This window comes from Balaenoptera acutorostrata, chromosome 4, assembly GCF_949987535.1.
Source record: "Balaenoptera acutorostrata chromosome 4, mBalAcu1.1, whole genome shotgun sequence".
Classification (NCBI taxonomy): Eukaryota; Metazoa; Chordata; class Mammalia; order Artiodactyla; family Balaenopteridae; genus Balaenoptera; species Balaenoptera acutorostrata.
The window spans coordinates 10,130,638-10,156,577 of record NC_080067.1 but is presented as its reverse complement, the minus strand read 5'-3'; the positions used below and the strand labels follow the sequence as shown (position 1 = coordinate 10,156,577).

General features: G+C 39.3%; 1 protein-coding gene across 1 annotated transcript in view; it reads right to left on the bottom strand.

The window, feature by feature from the left end:
• The window catches only part of TBC1D5 (TBC1 domain family member 5), a 534,463-nt gene that overhangs the window by 118,238 nt on the left and 390,285 nt on the right, over nucleotides 1-25,940 (bottom strand). The window contains exon 16 of the mRNA XM_057545046.1: nucleotides 11,358-11,464. Within this exon, the coding sequence (XP_057401029.1) occupies nucleotides 11,358-11,464 (107 nt within the window). The remainder of the gene's footprint in view (nucleotides 1-11,357; nucleotides 11,465-25,940) is intronic.

Below are 25,940 nucleotides of genomic sequence, written 5' to 3'. Positions count from 1 at the left end.
ACATTGTTTGGGGAGAGTCTTCTTTACCTAGACTACTGACTCCAGTGCTCACCACTTTCGGAAACAGCCTCACAGACACGCTTAGAAAGAATGTTTCACCCACTATCTGGGCAACCCTTAGCCCGGTCAAGTTGACACATAAATTTAACCATCATCCAACTCTTCTGAAAATTTAATTGGAAGATGTTACTTTTCTAAATTTTAAAAAATGGATTCAAACCTGACTTTATCTTTTCATTCAGAAGATTCTTTAGAAATCTAGTTAGAAAATTCTGTTTCCATAATCTTTTAGTGTACTTTGAGAGTTGTAAATAAGTGATGCGCTTAAACTGTTGTTGGCCAGAACATCACAAACAGATGAAACATTTCCAAATAACCAGTTTTAAAATGTCCTTTCCATAGCATGACTGTCTTTGAAAAAGCTCTTATTTTCACTCATTTTTAAAATGTCATCATTACCTTGAAGAGACAAATTGCTTATCTGTTCAAAAATATTTGCATGGTACCTTAATATTGACAGTTACTTGTCATCACATTAGAGGTAAGCAAGTTTGAAGTATGTTTTTTTTTCAAAAAGAAGTTATGTTTGGCAACTCTTTTTAGCAGAAGGTATCCAGCAAACCCACAACAGATGTTCATGGTCCCTGACATCTTTTTAATATTGTAAACATGGAATCATTTAAGATGATATAACCCATACATCCACTTAACTGGGCACATGGAGATGACAATAAGGCACAAGGTGGTAGATGGAAAGGAAAGGCAGGGGTCACTCAATGCCTTTGTAGGGGAAGTGACCTCTTCCCTCAGGAGACCTGACAGGTGATGTGTGCCTTAACTGGGCATGTGGAGGTGACATTTAAAAAGGTATTTACTATTTTAAATTAGCAATAAGATGTTTACTGAGCTAATATACTTAAGGGGCAAATAAAATATTTATTGTGGCCATAACTACTTAGATTAAAAAGAATTACGCTCTTTTTTTTCTATTTTGTCAGTTTTAAGTTTATAATCTTTTTGTCATAATTTGTGATTTCTAGCTTTCAATTTCTTTAAACTGTAACATTAGGATGACATAGAAACAACTCAAAGTAGCGCCTTTTCTTTCTGAACAACCTACTTCACATACAAGAAGGAAAATAAGTGATTAGCTAGGTTTTCTGCACTTAGAACTGGGAATGACCTTTAGAGATTATAGGCTAATTACGGCCTTACCAGTCACCTATCCCTTTAAAAAAAAAAACAATTAGTGAACCTGACTCTAAGGCTGCAAATGGTTCAATGATTTCTCTGATGGTGTAACAGCAAGTCAGTGGTGAAGCAGGTCAGCCACTTCATGCCTTGACCTCAGGGACACAGCACAAATATTTCACTGTGATGTGCTGTAACACTTTAATACTTTTACATTTGGGGCCTCAGTGCCTTTCTAGACACACATGCATAGTAGGATTAATAGCTTTGAAAGCTTAAGTAATCTATTTAAAATATTTCTCCCTAAAAGCCTAGATTTCTCCCTTATTGTAAAATATCAAATAAAAAGCAGAGAACTGGTTTGTAGATTTTGTTTTGCGTATTGTTAATGAGAACAGAATTAACCATGGATTCTAGTCTCTTCTTTAGTTATTTGAGAAAAATAAATCACCACTATAATTGGTTCTCTTTCACTAAAGAAACTCTTTTCTCTAAAACATGCAGAGCAATGTTTCACAGCTCCAGAAAACCGGAAAACCACTACAGCTCATCAATGAACTCAGTAAAGTTGCAGGATACAGAATTAATACACAGAAATCTGTTGCATTGCTATACACTAACAAGGAAAGATCAAAAAGAGAAATTAGGGAAATAATCCGATTTACTATCACATCAAAAAGAATAAAATACTAAGGAATAAACCACCTTAAGGAGGCAAAAGACCTGTACTCTGAAAACTATAAGACGCTGATGAAAGAAATTGAACATGACACAAGCAGATGGAAAGATATACCATGTTCTTGGACTGGAAGAATGAATACTGTCAAATGATTATACTACCGAAGGTAATCTACAGATTCAATGCAATCCCTATCAAATTACCAATGGCATTTTTCACAGAACTAGAACAAAAAAAAACTTTAAATTTTTATGGAAACAAAAAGACCTCAACTAGTCAAAGCAATCCTGAGAAAGAAAAACGGAGCTAGAGGAATCAGACGCCTTAACTTCAGACTATACTACAAAGCTACAGTAATCAAAACAGTACAGAACTGGCACAAAAACAGAAATATAGATCAGTGGAACAGGATAGAAAGCCCAGAAATAAACCCATACACTTATGGTCAATTAATCTGTGACAAAGGAGGCAAGAATATACAATGGAGAAAAGACAGTCTCTTCAATAAGTGGTGCTGGTAAAACTAGACAGCTACATGTAAAAGAATGAAATTAGAGCATTCTCTAACACCATGCACAAAAGTAAACTCAAAATGGATTAAAGACCTAAACTCCTAGAGGAAAAGATAGGCAGAACACTCTTTGACATAAATCACAGCAACATGTTTTTGGATCCATGTCCTAGAGTAATGGAAATAAGAACAAAAATAAACAAATGGGACCTAATTAAACTTAGAAGCTTTTGCACAGCAAAGGGAAATATAAACAAAATGAAATGACAACCTACAGAATGGGAGCAAATATTTGCAAACAAAGCAACCCATAAGGGATTAATCTCCAAAATATACAAACAGCTCATAGAGAGAGCTCAATATCAAAAAACCAAACAACCCAATCAACAAATGGGCAGTAGATCTAAATAGACACTTCTCCAAAGAAGACATCCTGATGGTCAAAAGGCACATGAAAAGATGCTCAACATTGTTAATTATTAGAGAAATGCAAATAAAAACTACAATGAGGGACTTCCCTGGTGGCACAGTGGTTAAGAATCCTCCTGCCAATGCAGGGGACATGGGTTTGAGCCCTGGTCTGGGAAGATCCCACATGCCGTGGGGCAACTAAGCCTGTGTGCCACAACTACCGAGCCTGCGCTCTAGAGCCCACGAGCCACAACTGAGCCTGCGTTCCACAACTCCTGAAGCCCGCGTGCCTAGGGCCCATGCTCCGCAACAAGAGAAGCCACCACAATGAGAAGCCTGCGCACCACAACGAAGAGTAGCCCCCACTCACTGCAGCTAGAGAAAGCCCGCACACAGCAACGAAGACCCAACGCAGCCAAAACTAACTAACTAACTAACTAACTAACTAACTAACTAAATAAATAAAACTACAATGAGGTATCACTTCACACCAGTCAGAATGGCCATTATCAAAAAGTCTACAAATAATAAATTCTGGAGAGGGTGTGGAGAAAAAGGAACTCTACATTGTTGGTGGGAATGTAAATTGGTACAGCCACTATGGAGAACAGTATGGAGGTTCCTTAAAAAACTAAAAATAGAATTACCATATGATCTAGCAATCCCACTCTTGGGCATATATCTGGAGAAAATCATAATTTAAAAAGATACATGCACCCCAATGTTCACTGTAGCACTATTTACAACAGCCAAGACATGGAAACAACCTAAATGTCCACCCAACATGAATGGATAAAGAAGACGTGGTACATATACACAATGGAATATTGCTCAGCCATAAAAAGAATGAAATAATGCCATTTGCAGCAACATGGATGGACCTAGAGATTATCATACTAAGTGAAGTCAGACACAGAAAGACAAATATCCTATGATAATGCTTATATGTGGAATCTAAAAAAAAAATGATACTAATGAACTTATTTACACAACAGAAAGAGACTCACAGACAGAGAAAACAAACTTATGGTTACCAAAGGGGAAATGGGGGGGTGGGGGAGGGATAAATAAGGAAGTTGGCATTAACATATACACACTGTATATAAAATAGATAACCAATATTGAGTATAGCACAGAGAACTATACTTAATATTTTGTAATAACCTATAAGGGAAAAGAATCTGAAAGGAATATACGTATAGATACATATATATGTATAACTCAATCACTGTGTTGTACACCTGAAACTAACATGATATTGTAAATCAACTATGCTTTAGTTAAAAAAAAAACAGTGTCTGCTAATATATAAGATGTTGAGGGCAGTCCCTGAGGGGTCCATGAATGACTGTGGCTAGAGAACTGCCAGGCCCAGCCCGGCCACTTGCTTCAGCAATTCTCAGGAGCTCTGCTTACACTGTTTTCTTAAGACGGAATAACATGTCCCAGCAAAATTCTTCAAAGCCCAATTGGTGAGCTGGGATGAAGTGAGAGAGTGGCATGGACATATATACACTACCAAATTTAAAATAGATAGCTAGTGGGAAGCAGCCACATAGCACAGGGAGATCAGCTCGGTGCTTTGTGACCACCTAGAGGAGTGGGATAGGGAGGGTGGAAGGGAGACGCAACAGGGAGGAGATATGGGGATATATGTATATGTATAGCTGATTCATTTTGTTATACAGCAGAAACTAACACAGCATTGTAAAGCAATTATACTCCAATAAAGATGTTAAAAAAAAAAAAAAAAAAAAAGCCCGGTTGGAAGCCTTTCTGACTATCCAAGCCCGAATCATCTGTCCTTTCTGCAATACTCTCACTCATTTTACCTTCCGTAACGGTTTTGTTCACATGTATAAGGAACTGTGACCAACTCTCATCCTCTATACACAGTAAGTAATTAAAAAAAAAAAAAAAAAAGGGATCTGCTGAGTTGAACTGCATCTTGCTAAAATAGCGCCAGAAGGGTCCTTTGACATTATGTGATCTAGCCTCTTTGTTCAAGAAAAGGGTGGCTTGCCCAATAAACACAGCAGTCTGTGACGGAAGTGAAATCTGAATTCTGAGCTTCCCTCACGGGGGCTGACACAGGATTTATGCTGTTGAAGATCTAGTCCCTGACCTTGCAGAGCTCTCATTTGGTAGACAAGAAAGACGGATCTAGTTCCCTTGACACTACACAGTGAGCATGATGCTGACATGAATGAAAGCAAAACTGACTGAGATTGGTGATATATAGAAGGCAGCCAACATTGTTTTTTAAAAGATAAAAGTAATACATGTCTGACCAAAAGTGTTCAGAGTCCTGGCCCCAGTCCTCTTAAATCAAACAAGAACCTACTGGCCGGACCCATGTGACAGCCTAGAGGTCTGAATAAGTGAATGTGCTTTATCAAGTGGGGAACACATTTAAGATGAGTTTTTGGAACTTCTGGCTGAGAGCAAGAGTAGTTTACAAGAAGAGGATGTCTTAATCATCAGGAAGAATCATCACAAATCCAGCAATCTTTCTGGAGTTTCAAAAGGTGACCTTAGCAAGCCTCCCCTGGCTCATCTGTCTGTCTCAGGTAGGGCCCCCCCAGGCTGCTGGTCTTCTAGTTCCATGAACAGTCCAAGCTCTTTCCTACCTCGGAGTCTCTGTGTTTGCTATTCCCCTGCCTGGCGGTTCCTCTCCCTGCTCTTTGCCTGGCTAGTCCCTTCTCCTCCAATAGTCCTCACCGGAAACGGTACCTCCCCAGCTCAGGTTCTTCCTGCTCTTATTATTTTAAGGATGATACCCCATTTGTACCTTTTATAACACATGACAAACTGAGTATTTTCTTGTTTGTTTACTTGTTTATAATGATAAGGGCCATTTTTTTTTTTTTGGTTCACTTTTATATTACCAGAACCTAAACAGTGCCCAGTACATTGTGATACAAAATAAAGATTTGCTGAATAAATAAATGAATTCAAAATACTTTTATAAAACTAATCCAAAATTATTTAAGGCCCTAGGAAACCCTTAATAAGTTTTGAGAAACACACAATTCTACTTTATGAAATGTTTGAACATAATAAATAACAAATACTGCTTCAATAAAGATCTTTTGATTATTCTTTTACAGATTTTTGAAAGCCACCATTTACTCTGAAGTAAAACTTGAGGTTTTTTAAAATGTGAGTCTATGTCAAAAAGTCTATATTTCTGACTGAAATGTGAAAACATAACTGAGGAGTCGTCAATACCTAACTATTAACTACAATAAACATCCAATTGGTTATAATCTAGTGATAAAAAAGAACAATATATAGTCATGCAGCTCAGATATGAAGGAAAAAAAACCACATTTTTTTTGGTCACTGAGAGAGAAAACACACACAGAAAAATGATTCTCCAAGAAAGGCAGTTCTCATAGAAATGCTCCAGCTTTTAGGGGAGGGAAAAAAAAAAAGGATGGCGAAGACAGAAGTAACACATTCTTTCTGTAACAAAATCAGACAAGCAACATCCTAGGAAATCTGAACAGAACCTCAGATGGGAACATCAGGAAAAGTAAATAAACGGACACGGTGCATCCTCCTCAAAGAGTCAGTGTGTGTGGTTTTAGGTCCTTCACTGCTCAGAGAAGACGACATTATAATGGCATTTCCGGAATGAAGCATTTTCTATCATCATCACCTGGCTTGAATCCACTCACCACTTTTCAATTCTGATATATGACATTTTACTAAAGCCACCTGACATTAAAAAGTTGCATGTACAGTGAGGGTTTTTGGAATTAAAGAATAAAAATCCATTACCTGCATAAAATCTGAATATTCAGATGTTATAATTTAAAAAAGCAATATTTAACATAACTCCAAACAAAAGCCAAATCAGAATTGGCCAAGCACAAGAACACTGTACACTATATTATATATGTATATATATTTATATTTATTTTATAGTATATATATTTTATTTTGTGTTTCTGTGTACAAGAATGACTATAAAATTAAATTGTCTTATTTCTAGCAATTTTCTCCCATAAACAATAACAGTCACTGCTAAAAGGGATGCTTACAAACTTACCAGAAATATAACATTGGGGGACTATTCTAGTCTTCAAAACAAACGGTAGCTGTCAAATTCTTACTGAATAATCTACAATGTTAATTCATGGACTGTATTTCATCTGTAATAAGTCTTTGTGATAAGGTTAACACTTCAACACACAACACAAATAAGAGAGGACCGAAAAATGAAAATTACTTTGCTTATGTTTCTGTATTAGAATTTTATTTGCTGAAGGGTAAAAAACAGATTTGCAAAATTCACAGTTAACTTAAAACAATAGTTTTAAACCTTTTATTCCTAGCCCTTACTGCCTTCAGGAAGGAGAGAACATCTGGTTATTTAAGGAACACAATATGTTCACATTTTCTATGACTTTTGTTTCTAATTGGGTTTTAAAATTTTTTTTGGAATTTGAACAACTAGTTAGAACAATGTTTTTTAATCACTTCATATTTTTCAGACTGTCATCCTTCCATTCCTCTACTTCGTTTAGTGGATTGTTTTTGGAAATCTGCTCAGTGATTCTAATATAATAAGAGGAAAACGAGAATCAGGATTGTGGTCTGAAGAGCTAAGTATAGAAACCATATCGTAAGGTGAACAGAGTATAGAATGCTACAGATATCTGATATCCAGTCTCTTCAGACAGCATACATTTACAAACATTTCAAGTAGTTCTTGGGTCACTTATATACGTGGCAGTTTCATTTATTACAGACGCAAATAAATATCTACTACAAATAAAAGAATTTGTATGAGAAATATCAGTGACTAGGATTCCACTATTTTTAAAACTAATGAAGCTACAGCTCTTGTGTGGAAAGGTGGTTGGACTTGGTTCAACGGCTAGCTCTGCCACTGACGAGCTGTGTGACCTTTAAAAAGTCTCTCAAATACCTAGATCCTCAGTTTGTTCATATACAGAAGGAGGAGCTGAATTAGACTCTCTCGGTTCTTTGCAGTTCTGAAATTTGCACAGTCTAAGTGAAGTATATTATTTAGATCCTTTGTTGTGTCTTCTTTGTTCCACAATATTTGAAGGTGATAACAGGTTTTCAAATAATTCTGATCGATATTAAATTAAGGAACTAGATGCCCTTTCAGTTCAAGTTGTAGGGTCACTTCACCATCTTGATAAAAATGGCAGCTGACAAATACACCATTGGCTATGGTTTCTGTGGAATGTGGATATGGGTTCCAGAAATTTTTGAGGTGAGTGAGATCCACCTGGATTAGAGTCAGTATTAGAAGAGGCTCAGTGCTTAAGTCAGCATTCAACTCTACCATTGTTTTACTTAATACCAACCACTGCAGGACACTGTTAGTGTCCTGCACAGTTAGCTAAATGCTAACAAAACGAGCAGGATGATGAGGAGGGATAATTGATAGAAGATACAAGCAAATCGCTAAACTACAAGGGGCTATGAGGACTCAAAGGGAAGACGTGTCTTATATGAGCCTGGGAATGGCTTCCTGGAGAAGGTAGAACAGAGGCTGGGAACCTCAAGAGGGGATGAGTAGAAACAAGGGTCATGGAACCGTTCCAGCTAGTTTGGAAGCTTACAAGCGTTTCGGCCTTGGGAAAGCCACATGGCCTTAACCTTTCTGCACTGAAAAAGAAGGAGGAAAGACAACCCGCTCTGCTGTCTCGGAGCTTGTAGTGAGGACCAAATGAAGCATATCACAGTACTTGGAGACGTGAAGGAGTATGATCCTATGATTACAGTTTACCAGCCCATTATTTCAGTCTGTTCAAATGAGAAATCTTTTCACAGTAAAGCTGACATCTGATAGAAAACAAGTAACAGCTCAGTGTCTCAAGCTCTACTGCAGAGTCTATTCTCAACTGAGCAGTCTCCACTGGGATTTAGGGATAGTGGTAGGATGAAATGCTTCTCTGAAGGCTGAAAATGAATTTAGGGAGGCCCAGAGCTCCTTGTTTATTTTTATTTTATAGAGTCTGTCAGCAGCACTCAGCACAACTGCCATGTGAAGCTGGGATACGGGAAAGTAAACTTTCATGCCTCAAATCTCCTCTTTCTACTAGGTCACTTCATAGAGACTTGTGTGTTTATATACTTACTCTGATTTAAGTGTTTCATTGTTGCTAATAAATAGAAAACATTTAAAGGACTCTGAGGTCTGGATTCTCAGAGGCTGTGGGTGGGGTACTAGCATCGTCTTTCCTTCTCTTTACATGGCCTCCTCTATGACTTTATAGTTGACATGAGCTACACTGAAAGCTCATCCACTTGTGGATTTTTACGATATATATAAACTTACTTTTATTTTTTTCTTTTGTGCCTTTGTAGCACTGGATTGGATCTTACTATATCATTAGACGTCAGTTCTTTATGGTCAAAGGCTGCTCTGCTTGGGTAGGTTGTTAAGAGGCAACAAAAGAGGAGACCAAGACTTAGCAAGCGTGAATGCCCAGATCACAAGGACATTTGGTAGGAGAGTCAAGACTTGGCCCAGTGTCCCGATTCCTAGCTCAGGCTCCTGGCAAGACCCAGGACACCACACTGCGATAGACCTCCAATTAGCACACATGCCAAGTGATGTTAGCTATCACTTGACATTTACTAATAAAGTCAATGGATCAGCCATTACATACACTTAACTAAAACTACCACCTTGCTGGGTTGGCCGTCTGAAACCCCCTTAGTACTCTGCAGCTTGCTTTATCTTCCCCTACAGATATCATCATGCCACGAACTTGTTCTCAAGAGCTTTTTACACATGACTCCCTCTTTCTGCCCAGTTTCTCATGTCTCAGAAATACAAGTTTAAAGTCCTAACTTTTGGACAATTAGCTTGATTGTTTTTACTTGGTAAGACCCTGAATGTAAAAGTGGGGAATACTATTTTTTAGATACTTATGCTATTACTTTTTTTCTCTTAAACCTTGGAGAAAATTTTTCTTAATGCTTGTAGAATTGGCTTCATTATTCTCTATATTATATATACTATCTTTTTAAGATCAAAAGTACTCTATTAAAATTACGGATTCCACTAACAACATTGAGGAATTTAGTATACAGAATTCGGCAACTATAAGAGTGAATGGTTTATAGGAAGATCAACCATATTTAGCTAGGAAAAAACTTACCAAGATGGATAGGTTTAGATAACATATTCGTTTCTCCTTTCAATTAAACCCAACAAATCACACAAGTAGATAATTCAAACAGTTATTTTAGCAATTTTTTCCCACTCTGTATGACTCTAATAATTCTCAATGCTGAGCAGATAGAATTTACCTTAAGTTTGTAGACCAAAACTCAGATACCTCATTGACCAGAAACTTCATCCTTTATTCCTTTTATAGATATGCCATAATCTTGACTGTTTCATATTAAAAATATATACTTATACAGCCTACATATACATAAAAAAAAATATGAGACTGTAGATTTTTCATAGTCTGACTCCTAAGCCTTACCAGAACAACAAAAAAAATGCTACCTTATGTATTAGAGAAATGATGGATTGTATTTCTGATACTTAATGAAATTTTGTATAGGAGAAATGACATAAAATTGTGTATTTCTGCAGAAAGTGGATATAGGCACAGGAAAACAATAATTTTAAATCAAGCAAAGAATAAATACATGCTCAAATGTTGAAGTCAACAACCGATGAACGGACAGAAATCCTTCAGAATCAAAATGTACGTTGAACTTGGAGGTCCACGTTGATCAGACAGAGCTCTGGCAGTGGAATCCACAGACAGACTGACTCAAAGACAGTTCGACAACTGCCAACACGATTGCTGGGAGCTCTGCCAAAGAGCCAAAGGCTGGGATTACCACCCAGTGCCTGGCATCCTAGTCCTCGTGTTTGAAGCTTTCTCTCTTATACTTCATCCAATATTTTTGTTTGGCTCAAAAGCATCAAGGATTCACAGATTTTTTTAGATCATTAAATGTTCTTATTTTCAAGAAATGTAACATTAGTTGTAAAAGAGCACACTTTTTCTCTGCAGTGTAAAGAAAATTTTGGTGACTTGCTTTAAGTTCAAATAGAGAAATCAGCATTAAAGTCTCTTTAAATCTTTATTTTATTAGGTTACTCTTCACCCGCAAAATAAGAAATACATGTTCATAATATGAAATAATTTAGTGTTTCACTGCATCATAAACTCTTAGAAAACTGGTCCTTTTTAGAGCTCTAATGTCTTGGTCTTCACATGGCTCACGAGGCTATATCTGGGTCAGTTGGCCCCGGGGCGCAAAGTGTGGTTATAAGGAGAAGCAGGTGCTCAACTATTTCCTTGAGTTACGAGGAAGCAGGTGAGCAGAACAACCTCCTGAGTTACAAGAGATGTGTGCTCCTGTTTCTCAGGGCAGTGTCCTTTGAATTTGCCCGCTGAGTTGCTAGACCATCAGGTATGTGGGGTTGTGGCCTGTAGGCAATTCATCTGCTATTAGGCAAATTCTACATTAGGAATTCTTGGAGTCATGTAGAGAAACCAGTTTTTCACCCCACTTAAAACTGCACATCCCACATGGAAAGCTTACCTTGGGATCGCGAAGGAACAGAGCCTTAAGAATCAGCGAGTGAACATCCCCGATGAGTGGGTAATGCATCAGAAGGCCAAGACAGGTCTGGTAGTTACTAGAGATCACTAAATAAAAGGAAAAAAAAAGCAATTGAGAAGCAATGCTGCTTCAGATATCTGCATTACTAAGAGAAACAAAATTAACAACTTAGATTCAAAGAAAGCAAACCAATCACTCGACTGATTTGGACAAAAGGAAATGGGGAGAGGGGATCGTTACCAAATGGCCTTTGAAGCAGCACACTGTACTAATATACCAGCACTCATCGTCAGAGCGGTGTTGGAAGGAAGAGCCTCAGATATAGATATGTGTGTGCGCTTGCAACACAAATAAACTCTTAGAAGCATGCACATTTATTGCCATTTATATGGCTGTATTTAAATGTCTCTAGTTTTGCTGCTTGGAAATTAGTAACAAAAATCTTATGAATGGGAAAGAACCAGCTTAAAATTCTCATAAAATATTATGTACCCTGATGACTATGCTTCACAACTTACATATGTTACATTTATTTTTTGTATATATAAATATTACATAGTTCAAAATTAAAGAGAATATAATTTCTTCCAATTATTTGTTTTCCTAAAGGTAACAAGAAATTTAGGAAAGATATTTATGCAGCATTTCTTGGAGGAAAAGTGTCAAAATCTTCATAGATAAGCCTAACTGTGTTCCTTAGACCGTCATTTAATTTTTTTCCCCCAAATCAACCTAATTATGGCTGCAATTATTAAACACATCTTTTCAGGCAGGTCTATGTAAACTACTTCATTTCTTGGCAATCCATCTGCCACTGCTGTCACAGTTGCGCCCATTAGCGACTCTTGTTTTGTAAGCCAGGCTGACGGCCTCGGCAGCATGATTGTGAACAAACTTTACAGTTGCAACTTCCTGTGGTTGTGACTGAATCCTTTTCATTAATCAGAACGGTTAGCTGAAAAATATTCCGTAGGAAAACAACTGTGATTCACTAGAAACAGCATAAGTCACAAAATAATTTTTTTGTGATCAGAAATACCCTTGACTCTTGGGTTTTTCTTTCCTTCTTCTGCTGGGAACATCCCCCTTCCCATGAACATTATGGAGAAAGGGGACAGGACTGGGCAAAATGAACAATTATAATCTATGTAAGGAACCACTTTATCATCTTCATTTCCTTTGCTGATCTGACAGCTTGTAATTTCATACATCTGCTTTCATTTGTGAAGTACTCATTTATCCTACCCTTTCTTTATCTGTTCAGACTCTTCTTTTCTTATTTGTTCATTTTATCATACTCACATTCAGTTGCCTGTTGTCTTTTTTACTCTAGAATTCAAAAACCTAGGGTACTAAGAATAGTATAACATTTTCATGTCCGGTTTTCTTCACAATCTAACAAATAAATAAAACTTAGATAATCAATTCATTTTCTAACTCATAAAGTTATTTTCCCAAATGCTGTAATGGTTATATATTAGTAACTGGCCCAGGAAGAATTCTTGTATGTTTTGTAAGACAGGCAGGGGAGTTTAGTGGAAATGGTTCTGGGCTCGGGATTCAAAGATGTGGGCTTTCATCCTGGGACGCCACTTGAAAACATTTCATAAAGTTGCCTGGAGACTCAAGGACATAATCTAAGTGACTGATTTATAGCAGCCGCTCAAAACCTGTTGGGAGTAACCTCTCAGAGCTTAAGTTCAGTCATTTGGAAAACAACTTTCCAATTTAAAAAAAATTTGCCTGCCTACGTCATTCATTGCAATAATCATTTGTTGAGCACCTAATGCATGACAGGCCCTACGTTAGGAGGCGAGGTGGAGATGAACAAAACGCAGTCCTCACCCTGGAGAAAATGAAAGTACAGAGGGCAGACGCGTAACAACAAGCAGTTGTTACCACTACTACTATGTCTAAGATGATAACGAATTGCTGAAGTCTTTCCGAGACCAGGCCCCATACCAAGAACGTTACCGGCATCTCATTTAATTTCTATGACAATCTTATCATAGGGTACAATTATTATTATCCCTGTTTTACAGATGTGAAGACTGATACTTGGAGGGATTAAATCATTTGCCCAGGTCACGCAGTGATTTGGTGGTGGACCAAGATTTGAAATTCAGAAGTCTAGCGGCAGGGTCAGGGCTTTGTTCTGAAAGGCCATTGTTTTGCAAATCAAGTGACATAATGGATGCAAATAATCACTGCAAAGAGAAAAGTCAATTAATGTTAGTACTCTTGTGTAGTAGTTTTAAGTAGCTTGGAAGATCAGATTAACCCCGTGTGTAAAGCAGCCTGACATAGGTAGGCATTTATGTGGAGGGACCAGAGCGACAATCCTATGTTATTACAACTTGAAAAAACTTTTGAAACTATAGGAAGCTGTAAAATACATTTTACAAATACAAATAAAATACATTTCACAAAGTAAGGGAAGCTAAATAACATATTAATATTCTACTTGCATAACAAACGAAGGAGCTAACGTTCTTTCTCCTATCCATCCATCAATCCATCCCTGCAGTCACTGAATATCATGTACGTTTTCTGAGCATCTACAAAATCCCGTGCCAGGCAGTAGCACTAGGGATATGATGGCGAACGAGTCTGAGCTGTGAAAGGTAGCAGAACGTGGCACCCTGAAGTTTGGCTACAGGGGTTCAGGACGCACCACCCCCAAACATGCCCCTTTGGTATATTGACTATTTTGAGCTGGAGAGGTTTTCTCTGAACTCCTCTTATCTTCAAGTCCCGACGTGCTCCAAAAGGAACTCAACTGTCATAAATCCCTGCAGACAAACTCTGTCACAAAGATACCTTGCATCTATTCTTCTCAGGGTCCATTCATCTTTCCTAAAAATCATTTACTCTCCCCTAAGAGGCCTACATCCCCCCTCCCCTTTATCTATTAAGGTGGTAGTTAATCCTGAAATCTAAAGCTATCTCTTTGAGGGTCGCTCATTTTCCCCTGGGTATCTCCCATAGGTACAGGAGGTATACATGTTAATCAACTTGCCTGCTTATTTCTCAATCATTTTGTGAAAGAATCTCAGAGGAAAACCTAACTGGGTAGAGGTAAGGTTTCACCTCCCTCTTGCCCCCTGCCTTCAGATAATGCCATCTCTAATTTCTTAATGAAAACTTGTACTTTTCATTTGCAATTACATGTGCCAGTATTAAGTCCCTTTTGAATAACTGTGTCCAATTTAGCATACTCGAAAGAGAATAATACAAGCTATTTTAAAAATAAGAGAGTAGGAATCTGATAGGATAAGAATTTAGTTATGATCTTGGCAGCAAATTTTTCTTGAACTTGAAAAACTAATCCACCACACTGTTCCTTCTCCAGTGGTTATTCTATCAGAGCAGGGCAGTGACACAGGAAAAAAAAGTGAAAGACTAAAAAAAAGACTGAGTTTTGCTATCTACCTACATTTGAAATCAAGGATGTATATGCTTTATTGAGAAGATCATATGGTTTTTATTCTTCAATTTGTTAATGTGGTGTATCACATTGATTAATTTGCAGATATTGAAAAATCCTTGCATCCCTGGGATAAATCCCTCTTGATCATGGTGTCTGGTCCTTTTAATGTATTGTTGGATTTGGTTTGCTGGTATTTTGTTGAGGATTTTTGCGTCCATGTTCATCAGTGATACTGGCCTATAATTTTCTTTTTTTGTGGAATCTTTGTCTGGTTTTGGTATCAGGGTGATGGTGACCTCATACAATGAGCTTGGAAGTGTTCCTTCCTCTGCAGTTTTTTGGAATAGTTTCAGAAGGACAGGTGTTAACTCTTGCACACAAGGATGCACACAAGGATGTATATGCTTTAAAAACAAAGTACTAAAGCCACACTCTGAAGCGCTTATTTAGGGAACGTTAAGACAAAGGTGAGCGGCGTTTAGGAAAACCTATGGAATCTGAAATCAGACGATCTAGATTAGATCTAGATCAGAAGGCTGGCTAGTCATTTACTGTGGGTGTGAATTTAGGCAAGCTGCTTAACTTCACTAAACCCTTATTTCTCTCATTTATAAAAAGTGTTTACTCTATCTGTAGGGATTCTGTAAGAACGGCACGGATGTGAGGTCATGTGCTTCCCCATCTTGCTTGACTCTTGCTAAATTAATAGCACTCCCACCACCCGAAGCAGAGCTGACTTTGCTGTCTCTACCTTTAAATCAGCGGTCCCCAACCTTTCTGGCACCAGGGACCGGTTCTGTGGAAGACAATTTCTCCATGGACCGGGGGGCGGGGGTGGGGGAGGGATGGTGTGGGCGGTGATGCGAGCGATGGGGAGCAGCAGATGAAGCTTCACTCGCTTGCCCGCCACTCACCTCCTGCTGTGCGGCCCGGTTCCTAACAAGCCATGGACCCGTACCCAGGGGTTGGGGGGCCCTGCTTTAAAGGGCCTACAACTGTTCTGGAGTGGTCTAAGGGAGTTGGTTTAAATAGTTTCTCCAAACCAATACCATATGCTAACACATATATATGGAATCTAAAAAAAAAAAAATGGTTCTGAAGAACCTAGGGGCAGGATAGGAATTAAGATGCGGACGTAGAGAATGGACTTGAGGACACGGGGAGGGGGAAGGGTAAGCTGGGACGAAGTGAGAGAGTGGCATGGACATATATACACTACCAAGTGTAAAATAGGTAGCTAGTGGGAAGCAGCTGCATAGCACAGGGAGATCAGCTCGGTGCTTTGTGACCACCTAGAGGGGTGGGATAGGGAGGGTGGGAGGGAGGGAGACGCAAGAGGGAAGAGATATGGGAACATATGTATACATATAACTGATTCACTTTGTTATAAACCAGAAACTAACACACCATTGTAAAGCAATTATACTCCAATAAAGATGTTAAAAAAAATAAAATAAAATAAAATAAATAAGTTTCTCCAGTAGTAACAAACAAAAAAATAATGAGCTCAGTAAAGATAACCAGAGACGTGATTGTTTTGAGAAAGTTTAAAGCAATGGGACCATTAGCTTATGTCTGAGTCAGAGTTAACTATACTTACAACTGGAACATTTTGAAGTGAAACACTAGTCAAATTATTTCATATTTAGATATACCTTCTCAAGGTAACAAGATGGACTAAGAACAACTACCATCTCTAACATGTTAAAAAAAAAAGTCAGTAAGCACGTATAATGTGCGTACAATTTGCCATATACAACCACAGCCCAGCACTGAAACTCAATCCTCCACCCATCTCCACGTCACTCTTCGTCTCTCCCAAGAAAAGTTGTATCAAAATTTTGGTTAGAACAATTTCTTGAGTTTTCATTTTTATAACCAGGCAAATGTTATCACAGCTGAACAACACAGTATATCATGACTACTCTTCCTTTCTTGTATAGCCTCTTTCCTTTCCTGGAATTTATAACTGTCTGCTTTTTCATTTGCTTTGCTGTATATATTTTTAACATTAATTTAATCTTAAATGCTCCCCTAGTCATATGAATCTCCCCTTAATACTTTTTAAAAATTTAGATGTTTTGTCAGTTTCCTTTTTTTTTTGAGGAAATTGCTCATGAGGCCTCTGGCCTGCTCCCTCACCCTGAGGATGTCCTTTACCTCTTGCATGTGTTGTATCCTTATTTCCTAGAGTACCTACCTGCTTCTTTCTTGCTTTTCTCTCTCATTTTGGTGGAGTCCATCTCTCCAAAAGCTTTATGCTCAGGACATGAATTTTTGAAAACTTCTCTGTTTGAAAGATTTTATTTTGACATTAATTAATAGTCTGGTTAGGTACAGAATTCTAGGTTGGAAATACTTTTCCCTGAGATTGTTGGGAGCATTGTTCCAGAGTTTCCTGGCTTCCAGTTGAAAAGCCTCAAACCATTCCAATTCCTAATCCTTTCTGTGATCTGTTTTCTCTTCTCTTCCCCCACATTGTTCTGTAGATTGATGATAAATACCTTGGTTTGCATCTGTTTTCATACATAACAGGTCCTTTCAATTTAGAAACTCATGTTCTTTTGTTGAACTAGAAATTTCTCTTGTTTCTTTGATGATTTTCTCTCTCCCATTTTATTTTGTTTATTTTGTGTTTCTTATTCCTTCCTTCCCCCCTCCCTCCCTCCTTTTCTTCTTCTTTTTTTTTTTTTAATAAGAAATCATGATAGCTAGATGTTGGATTTCCTGGCCTGGTCCTCTAATTTTCTTTCTTGCTTTCTCACGGTTTCATGTGCTTCTTTCTGGGACACTTTTTCAATTTTATATTCCAACCACCTATTTCCATGATACTTTATTTTCCAATTACACTTTTTCCTTTGAATAATGTATTTCTTAGCTCTCTAAGAAGTTTTCTCCTCCTTGCACAGTCTCTGTGGCCTCCAAGTTGCTTTTTTCCTGGTTGCTTGTTTAGATCTCTGCTTTCATGTCGACGCTCTCCTCAAACGTGTGGTGGTTTGGGGCTACCTGCTCATGTGGAGGAGTGGGGCAGTACAAAGGTATCTTGAAGACAGCTGTGTGCGCATAGCTGGGTGGGTTTGTGAATGCTGGGGGTTGACATAGGTCACTCTTGGGCCACCCCAAGCCTTTTCTCTTGTGCTGACTAGATTCTCTCAGAGAAGATTCTCCCAAACTCTTCCCGGAGGGAGACAGTCTAGCTTCGACGTCCTGAGAAAGAAGACTGGCGGTTCAACAGTCACTAAAATTGCCTGAGTCCCAGGTTCAAAGACCCTCCACTTTACCGTCCGCAGAGGATAAATCCTGAAGGTACAGTTGGAGATCTGGGTGTAACTGCTTCTTAAATAGACTTTCAACCAGTTCTCATTTTTTAGTCTTAACTCCTTCCCTCCCCCTACCAATTTCCAGAAGTACCCAGCACTGCCAATTTCTACACTTTTAGGAATTCTATGGGTTATTTCATGGCTTTCTCCATTATCAATTTTGTATTTAGCTTTCTTGGATCTGATAAGTCTGTTTTCACTCACCCATCTGTTTTCCTGCTTCCAAAATTACCCTAATTGTCTCCTTCCTAATTCTCTGTGTCCTATGTGTTGATGCTATTTCAATGGGGTTTTAGGAGCAATGGAGGTAAATGCAGGACCTTAATATAACATCTCATATCTGATATCCTTATCACTTTAATGACATTTCTACTGAGCACCTGTGGATTGAAGGGAAAAAAGAATCTAGGTGGGGAGGCAATTGGGTGGAGAAATGGGGAAATAAGTAGTCAGGAAGCAAAGATCACCATCTTCCTTTCTCTGTGCATCAGACAGAATGGCCCCAGTCACCCTGCAGGACTATTCACATTCTCCTTTGGCAGCAACACATGGACATGGAAGCTTGAGTATACCTGGGTAAGATTCCAGTGACGCATGTAATTTTGCTGGCTTTTGCCCATAAAAGGTATCCTAGAGTTCTTGAATCCATCTGTCATATTGCTTTCCAGGGCAACAGAAAACTGTGGAATGGGAGTAAGTGTGTGGAAGGGTAAGATTACGGTACAGGAGATAAGCCACTTCTTCCCCTTCACAGAAGGCCAGGGTGGGGTTTCAACTATTAATTTTGAACACGGAATAGAATTTCAGCAGGAAAATAATGCTCTTCTCATATCTCTATTTCTAGAGTTGTGTAAATTAAAATTCTTTTGAGGCAAAAAATAGACATTAAAAAGACAATATGACACAGTAGAAGGGGCAAAATCCAAAACACTGACACCACCAATGCTGGTGTCGATGTGGGGCAACAAGAGTTTTCATGCATTGCTGGTGGGAATGCAAAGTGGTACAGCCATTCTGAAAGGCAGTTGTGTGTGATTTTTCAGGCCTAACCACAGGCAATTAGAAAGGTATGATAGTTAATTTTATGTTTTCAACTCGACCGGCCTAAAGGATGCCCAGAGAGCCGGTAAACATGATTTCTGGGTGTGTCTGTGAGTGTGCGACTGGAAGAGATGAGCACTGGATTCAGTAGACTGAGTGGAGAGATCCACCCTCGTCAATAAGTGGGCGTCGCCCAATCCGCTGGGAGCCCAAATGGAACAAAAAGGCCTAGGAAGGGTGAATTCTCTCTCTCTTTGGGCTACGATGTCCTGGATACTGGAGTTCCTGGTTCTCAGGCCTTTGGATTCTGGGACTTACACCATCAGCCCCCTGGTTCTCAGGCTTTCAGACTTGGACTGAATTATGCCACTGGCTTTCCTGGTTCCAGCTTACAGACAGCCGACTGAGGGGCTTCCAGGCCTCCAGAACTGTGTGAGCCGAACCCTATAAGAAATCTCCTCTTCTCTTTCTCTCTCTCTATATTCTACTGGTTCTTTTTCTTTGAAGAACCCCAATACCAAAGGCTTTCCCTGACAGGCCTCACAGGGGAGAACTGCCCTCCCCACTCCGGACTTGGTACACAGCCAGCACCTTGTACCCTCTGAAAGGAGCTGCAATCAAGGTCTCAGGCCAACTCATCGGGCATGATCTTCCACATACTTATATTCCAAGCCCCGGTGCCTTCATTCCTAGATCTCTTTATCTGAGGCCTTGGGCAGTGGTCCTCGTCAGGTGGGGGCAGGAGGAGGAAACCGTGAAGACACCTTCCCTCGTGTGACTTAGTAGCCGGTACTCTTCCACTCCTCGCCTTTCCGCCTCACCTCCCGCCCTCTGACACCGCCACCATCTCAGGGTCCATAAGACTGCCAGACTTCTTCGCTCAGGGCTCCCTCAACAGTAAGAAGACCGCACATCTGTGCTGATCACCTGGCCCTCAACCAGTGTGCCGTTCCGTGGGTGAAATGGAACAGAGGGCTTGGCGTTTTCTCCAGGTTTTGACCCCTGCTTATTATACCACCACGGTAAGTGACTAAAGGCTTAACTCTTCCATTTTTGACTTGTTGCTTTAATTGGCTACTCCGATACCTAGAAGCTCGGCTCTCTCTCGCACCCAGCTCAGCTGAGCTCCTGACATATACCACACAATCCAGCAGTCGTGCTCCTTGGTATTTACCCAAATGAAATGAAAATTTATGTCCTGTACACAAAAACCTGCACACTGATATTTATAGTGGCCTTATTCATAGCTGGCAAAATTCAGAGGCAACCAAGGTGTCCTTCAGTAGGTGAGTGGATAAATAAACTGTGGTACATCCAGACCATGGAATAGTATTCTGTGCTAAAAAGAAATGAGCTATCAAGACCTGAAAGACATGTAGAAAACTTAGATGCCATATTACTAAGTGAAAGAAGCTAATCTGAAAAGGCTACATAATGTATGATGCAACTATATTTCAATCTGGAAAAGGTAGCACTATGGAGACAATGAAAAGATCAGTGGCAGTCACGGGTTAGAGGGGAGAGAGGGATGAACAGGTGGGGCACAGAGGATTCTTAGGGCAGGGCAATTACTCTGTGTGATATACAGGGGTGGATACATGTCATTGTACATTGGTCCAAGCCCACAGAAGGTCTAACACCAAGAGGGAACGGTAAAGTGAACCACGGACTTGGGCGATGATGCTGTGTCAGTGTAGGTTCATCGACTGTAACGAATGCGCTGCCGTGGTGAGGGAAGCTGACGGTACAGTGGGCAGTGCGTACGTGGGCGTGGAGGCAGATGGGAGGTTCTCTGTACTTTCCACTCAATTTTCCTGTGAGCCAGAAATTCTCCAAAAAGTAGCCTGTTTTATTTAAAAAAATCTAAACATTAAAAAAAAAAAAGACAACGTGCTACTCTGGTACATCGGCCTAAAAACATAAAGTAATATAAATGATACACGTGTAACCCAAAGGGTATATTAATATCTACATCTGAGATGGTCATAAAAATAACTGACAATACTTAACGTCTGAGAGGAAAGAGAGCTGGCAGTCAGGAACTGCTTAAACATTCCTTCAAAAGTAAGACCCCCAGTGTGTGCTTTGATATAAACTCTGTAGCACATCACTGTGTGATTTGGGAGAGTCTTTATTCCTAGTCCCTGAGGCTGGGTAAAGCTTTTCCAGACAAGACAAATACATTCAATTTATAGTTGAAGTTAACTGCATTCTGACATCAGTATAATGTTGAACATGCTCTTAACGAGAAAATAGAGAAACAGAAATTCTGGGGTAGGACAGATGGAAACACTGGCAGATAGACAGATAATGGCTGAGGAGTAAGGGGAGATCTAAAATGAAATAAAAAGGAGCAATGTTTTAAACCACAAAGAGGACATAACTGCCATACCAGGCCGGGCTGAGAAATGACTAAGGAGACCCCTACAGAAAACCTAGGAAAATTACAGTGCAGTACCATGTTGATGCTGGCTGAAAAAACAAGGCAGAAAGTGGACAGAAGTGCCAAAAAGAAACTTTTCCATTTACAAAGTGTTCACACGGAAAGTCAATTAAAAGAGACAATAAACATTTGCGAGATGGTTAGGAAAATCTACTGTGAAATGGATTTGATTATAGTGTTTTAGCTATTAATACAATTTACAAGACAAATAAAAGGTATGTTACTTTGTAAATTAGAGAAAATGTTTTTCTTTGATACTATTAAAAAACAAAATGAAAATTTAAATAAATAAAAGATAAGAAGCAAAAAATTGAGATACTTAAAAGTAGACAATGCTTTCTTTACAAAAGCCACGTTGAAAAGAGCTTCTGGCACCTGTCCTCTCAGCACACGAATCCATGCCCTCAACCCAGGTCTCTAGAACACCCTCTGTCTGAGATCACCCCCAATACTAACCGAGCACGAGAGGAGCTTCAAATGCTTTGAGGGGCAGGGAAGAACTGTAACATCGGCCCTGGTCCTGAGGAGCTGACAGTCTAGTTGAGAAAAAGAGGCGCACACTCACAGGAAAGAACAATATAAGACAGAGTGTAATTAAGGGCTACGTTGAGTGGCATTGATTAAAATCTTATAGGACTGTAAAAGCGAGAGGTCAGTGAGGGCTAGACTAATCAGGGAAGGTTCGGAGGAAAGCTACTTTGCCTGAGGTGTGAAAACAGGAGCAAGATTTAGGTAGGTAAGGCCAGGGGAAGGAGGGGATCACATGAGTGACTTACAGTATGAATTCAGTCATTAAAAAAAGTGTGAGGAGAGCAGGGCTATTTTAAACTATTATAGGAGTATAATACGCTTATATTTCCTTATCTCCTAACCTTTATTTTTGCATGTAATCTTTTTTTTTTTAACATCTTCATTGGAGTATAATTGCTTTACAATGGTGTGTTAGTTTCTGCTTTATAACAAAGTGAATCAGCTATACGTATACATATATCCCCATATCTCTTCCCTCTTGCATCTCCCTCCCTCCCACCCTCCCTATCCCACCCCTCTAGGTGGTCACAAAGCACCGAGCTGATCTCCCTGTGCTGTGTGGCTGCTTCCCACTAGCTATCTATTTTACATTTGCTGGTGTATACATGTCCATGCCACTCTCTCACCCTGTCACATCTTACCCTTCCCCCTCCCCATGTCCTCAAGTCCATTCTCTAGTAGGTCTGCGTCTTTATTCCTGTCAAGCCCCTAGGTTCTTCATGACCATTTTCTTTTTTTTTTTTTTTTAGATTCCATACATATGTGTTAGCATACGGTATGTTTTTTTCTTTCTGACTTACTTCACTCTGTATGACAGACTCTAGGTCCATCCACCTCACTACAAATAACTCAATTTCGTTTCTTTTTATGGCTGAGTAATATTCCATTGTATATATGTGCCACATCTTCTTTATCCATTCATCCGATGATGGACACTTAGGTTGCTTCCATGTCCTGGCTATTGTAAATAGAGCTGCAATGAACATTTTGGTACATGACTCTTTTTGAATTATGGTTTTCTCAGGGTATATGCCCAGTAGTGGGACTGCTGGGTTGTATGGTGGTTCTATTTTGTTTTTTAAGGAACCTCCATACTGTTCTCCATAGTGGCTGTATCAATTTACATTCCCACCAACAGTGCAAGAGGGTTCCCTTTTCTCCACACCCTCTCCAGCATTTATTGTTTCTAGATTTTTTGATGATGGCCATTCTGACCGGTGTGAGATGATATCTCATTGTAGTTTTGATTTGCATTTCTCTAATGATTAATGATGTTGAGCATCCTTTTCATGTGTTTGTTGGCAATCTGTAGATCTTCTTTGGAGAAATGTCTATTTAGGTCTTCTGCCCATTTTTGGATTGGGTTGTTTGTTTTTTTGATATTGAGCTGCATGAGCTGCTTGTAAATTTTTGAGATTAATCCTTTGTCAGTTGCTTCATTTGCAAATATTTTCTCCCATTCTGAGGGTTGTCTTTTCGTCTTGTTTATGGTTTCCATTGCTGTGCAAAAGCTTTTAAGTTTCATTAGGTCCCGTTTGTTTATTATTTTTTTAATTTCCATTTCTCTAGGAGGTGGGTCAAAAAGGATCTTGCTGTGATTTATGTCATAGAGTGTTCTGCCTATGTTTTCCTCTGAGAGTTTTCTAGTGTCTGGCCTTACATTTAGGTCTTTAATCCATTTTGGGTTTATTTTTGTGTACGGTGTTAGGGAGTGTCCTAATTTCATTCTTTTACATGGAGCTGTCCAGTTTTCCCAGCACCACTTACTGAAGAGGCTGTCTTTTCTCCATAGTATATTCTTGCCTCCTTTATCAAAAATAAGGTGCCCATATGTGCATGGGTTTATCTCTGGGCTTTCTATCCTGTTCTATTGATCTATATTTCTGTTTTTGTGCCAGTACCATACTGTCTTGATTACTGTACCTCTGTAGTATAGTCTGAAATCAGGGAGCCTGATTCCTCCAGCTCCGTTTTTCTTTCTCAAGATTGCTTTGGCTATTCGGGGTCTTTTGTGTTTCCATACAAATTGTGAATTTTTTTTGTTCTAGTTCTGTGAAAAATTTGCCTGTAATCTTAATCCATATAATCCAGCAAAGAATCCACAAAGCACTTCTTACAACACATAAGAAAGTAAAAATGTTTCTAGTTTGATTAAAATATTTGGGAATAATCTATTTATAATAATTCTGCACTGTATCTTTGGAAAAGTGAAAGTTTTGTTTGAAGAGTAGCCACTTGACCTTCATTTCAAAGGTTAAATTTTAAAATCTGTATAGGTAATGTTCATATTGCTTTTTTTTCCAATGTGAAATTTTACTTTTACTTAATAAAATCAAGGCAGGGTTTGAGGGACGCTAAAGGTGATGTGAGGCCCAGTCCGCCTGACACCAGCCCTATCGCCTAGAGCTCGTTTCCTAACCTCTCAACACGGAGGTTGGGCTCCATCTCTGAGGCCTCATAAGAACATGCTGTTTCTACGAAATTTATTAAGTGGTTGAATATTATACTTGTCTGACTGAATTACTTTCAAAGAGAAAGAAAGCTTTGTTCAAGGTGAATAAAGAAACTTATATGAATACTTTTGTTAAAAATTAAATATGAGATGCTGATGGTGAACTGGGTAGAATGAGAACTAAGCAAGGACACTGGGATCTAAACCCACAGACTGACTGTGATTGTTTTCAATCACTTAACTGCCAAGGGCATTGTATTAGTTTGCTAGGGCTGCTGTAACAAAGTACCAAAAGATGGATGGTGGAAAACAACAGAAATGTATTGTCTAACAGTTCTGGAGTCTGAAAGTCTGAAATCAAGGTCTTGGCAGGGCCATGGTCCCTCTCACATCTGTAGGAAAGAATCCTTCCTGCCTCTTCTAGCTTCTAGTGTTGGCAGGGTTTGCTCCTTCTGAGAGCCTCTGAGGGACAATTTGTTCTATGGCCTTCTCACAGCTTCTGGTGACAGCTGGAAATCCTTGCCATTCCTTGGCTTGTAGACGCATCACTTCAATCTCTGCCCTGCCTTCATATGGCATTATTCTCCCCATGTGTCCTCACACTGTCTTCTCTCTGTGCACGTCTGTGTCCAAATTTTCATCTTCTTACAAGGACACCAGTCATATTGCATCAGAGGCCCCCCACTCCAGTAGGACGTCCTCTTAACTAATTACATCTGCAACAATCTATCTCCAACTAAGGTCATACTCTGAAGTACTAGGGGTTAGGACTTCAACATATCTTTTTGGATTGAATATACAATTCAATCCATAACAGGCCTCACTACCTGAGCCTGTAAAATCAGGATTTTGGACTAGATGTGGTGGATCTGAACTGTTTTTTGGGTGACATATTCCTTTGAGACGATAATGAAGGCTAGACACCCTTGACTCAGGGAAACACACACCTACTGGATATTTTGCACAGCATCAAGATGAAGCCCTCCATTGAATGCTAGGAAGCAGGGGCCCCAAGTAAGGAATGCCGTCACTGAAGGAAGGCTCTTTAGTTTCCGCAAGAGCAACATTCCTTGAGCTACAAATATATCACCTATAGCTCCAAGAGAGCACATGTCATGCCCAGAGCCTTGTACAGTGGTGTTCGGTTAAAACTTTCTGAGCTTGAAGACGATTGGGTGTAATGGAACATCAGCACTCTGGATGCCCCAGGCAGGGCATCATGAGTCAGAATCCATGGAGATGGAATAAAAACTCGATGCCAATGTTCCATCTGGAACGCACAGGGTGGCAAATTACCCACCTTCCTCTTGTTCTTGACCCTGGCCTAAGATGCAGGCTCATCTGA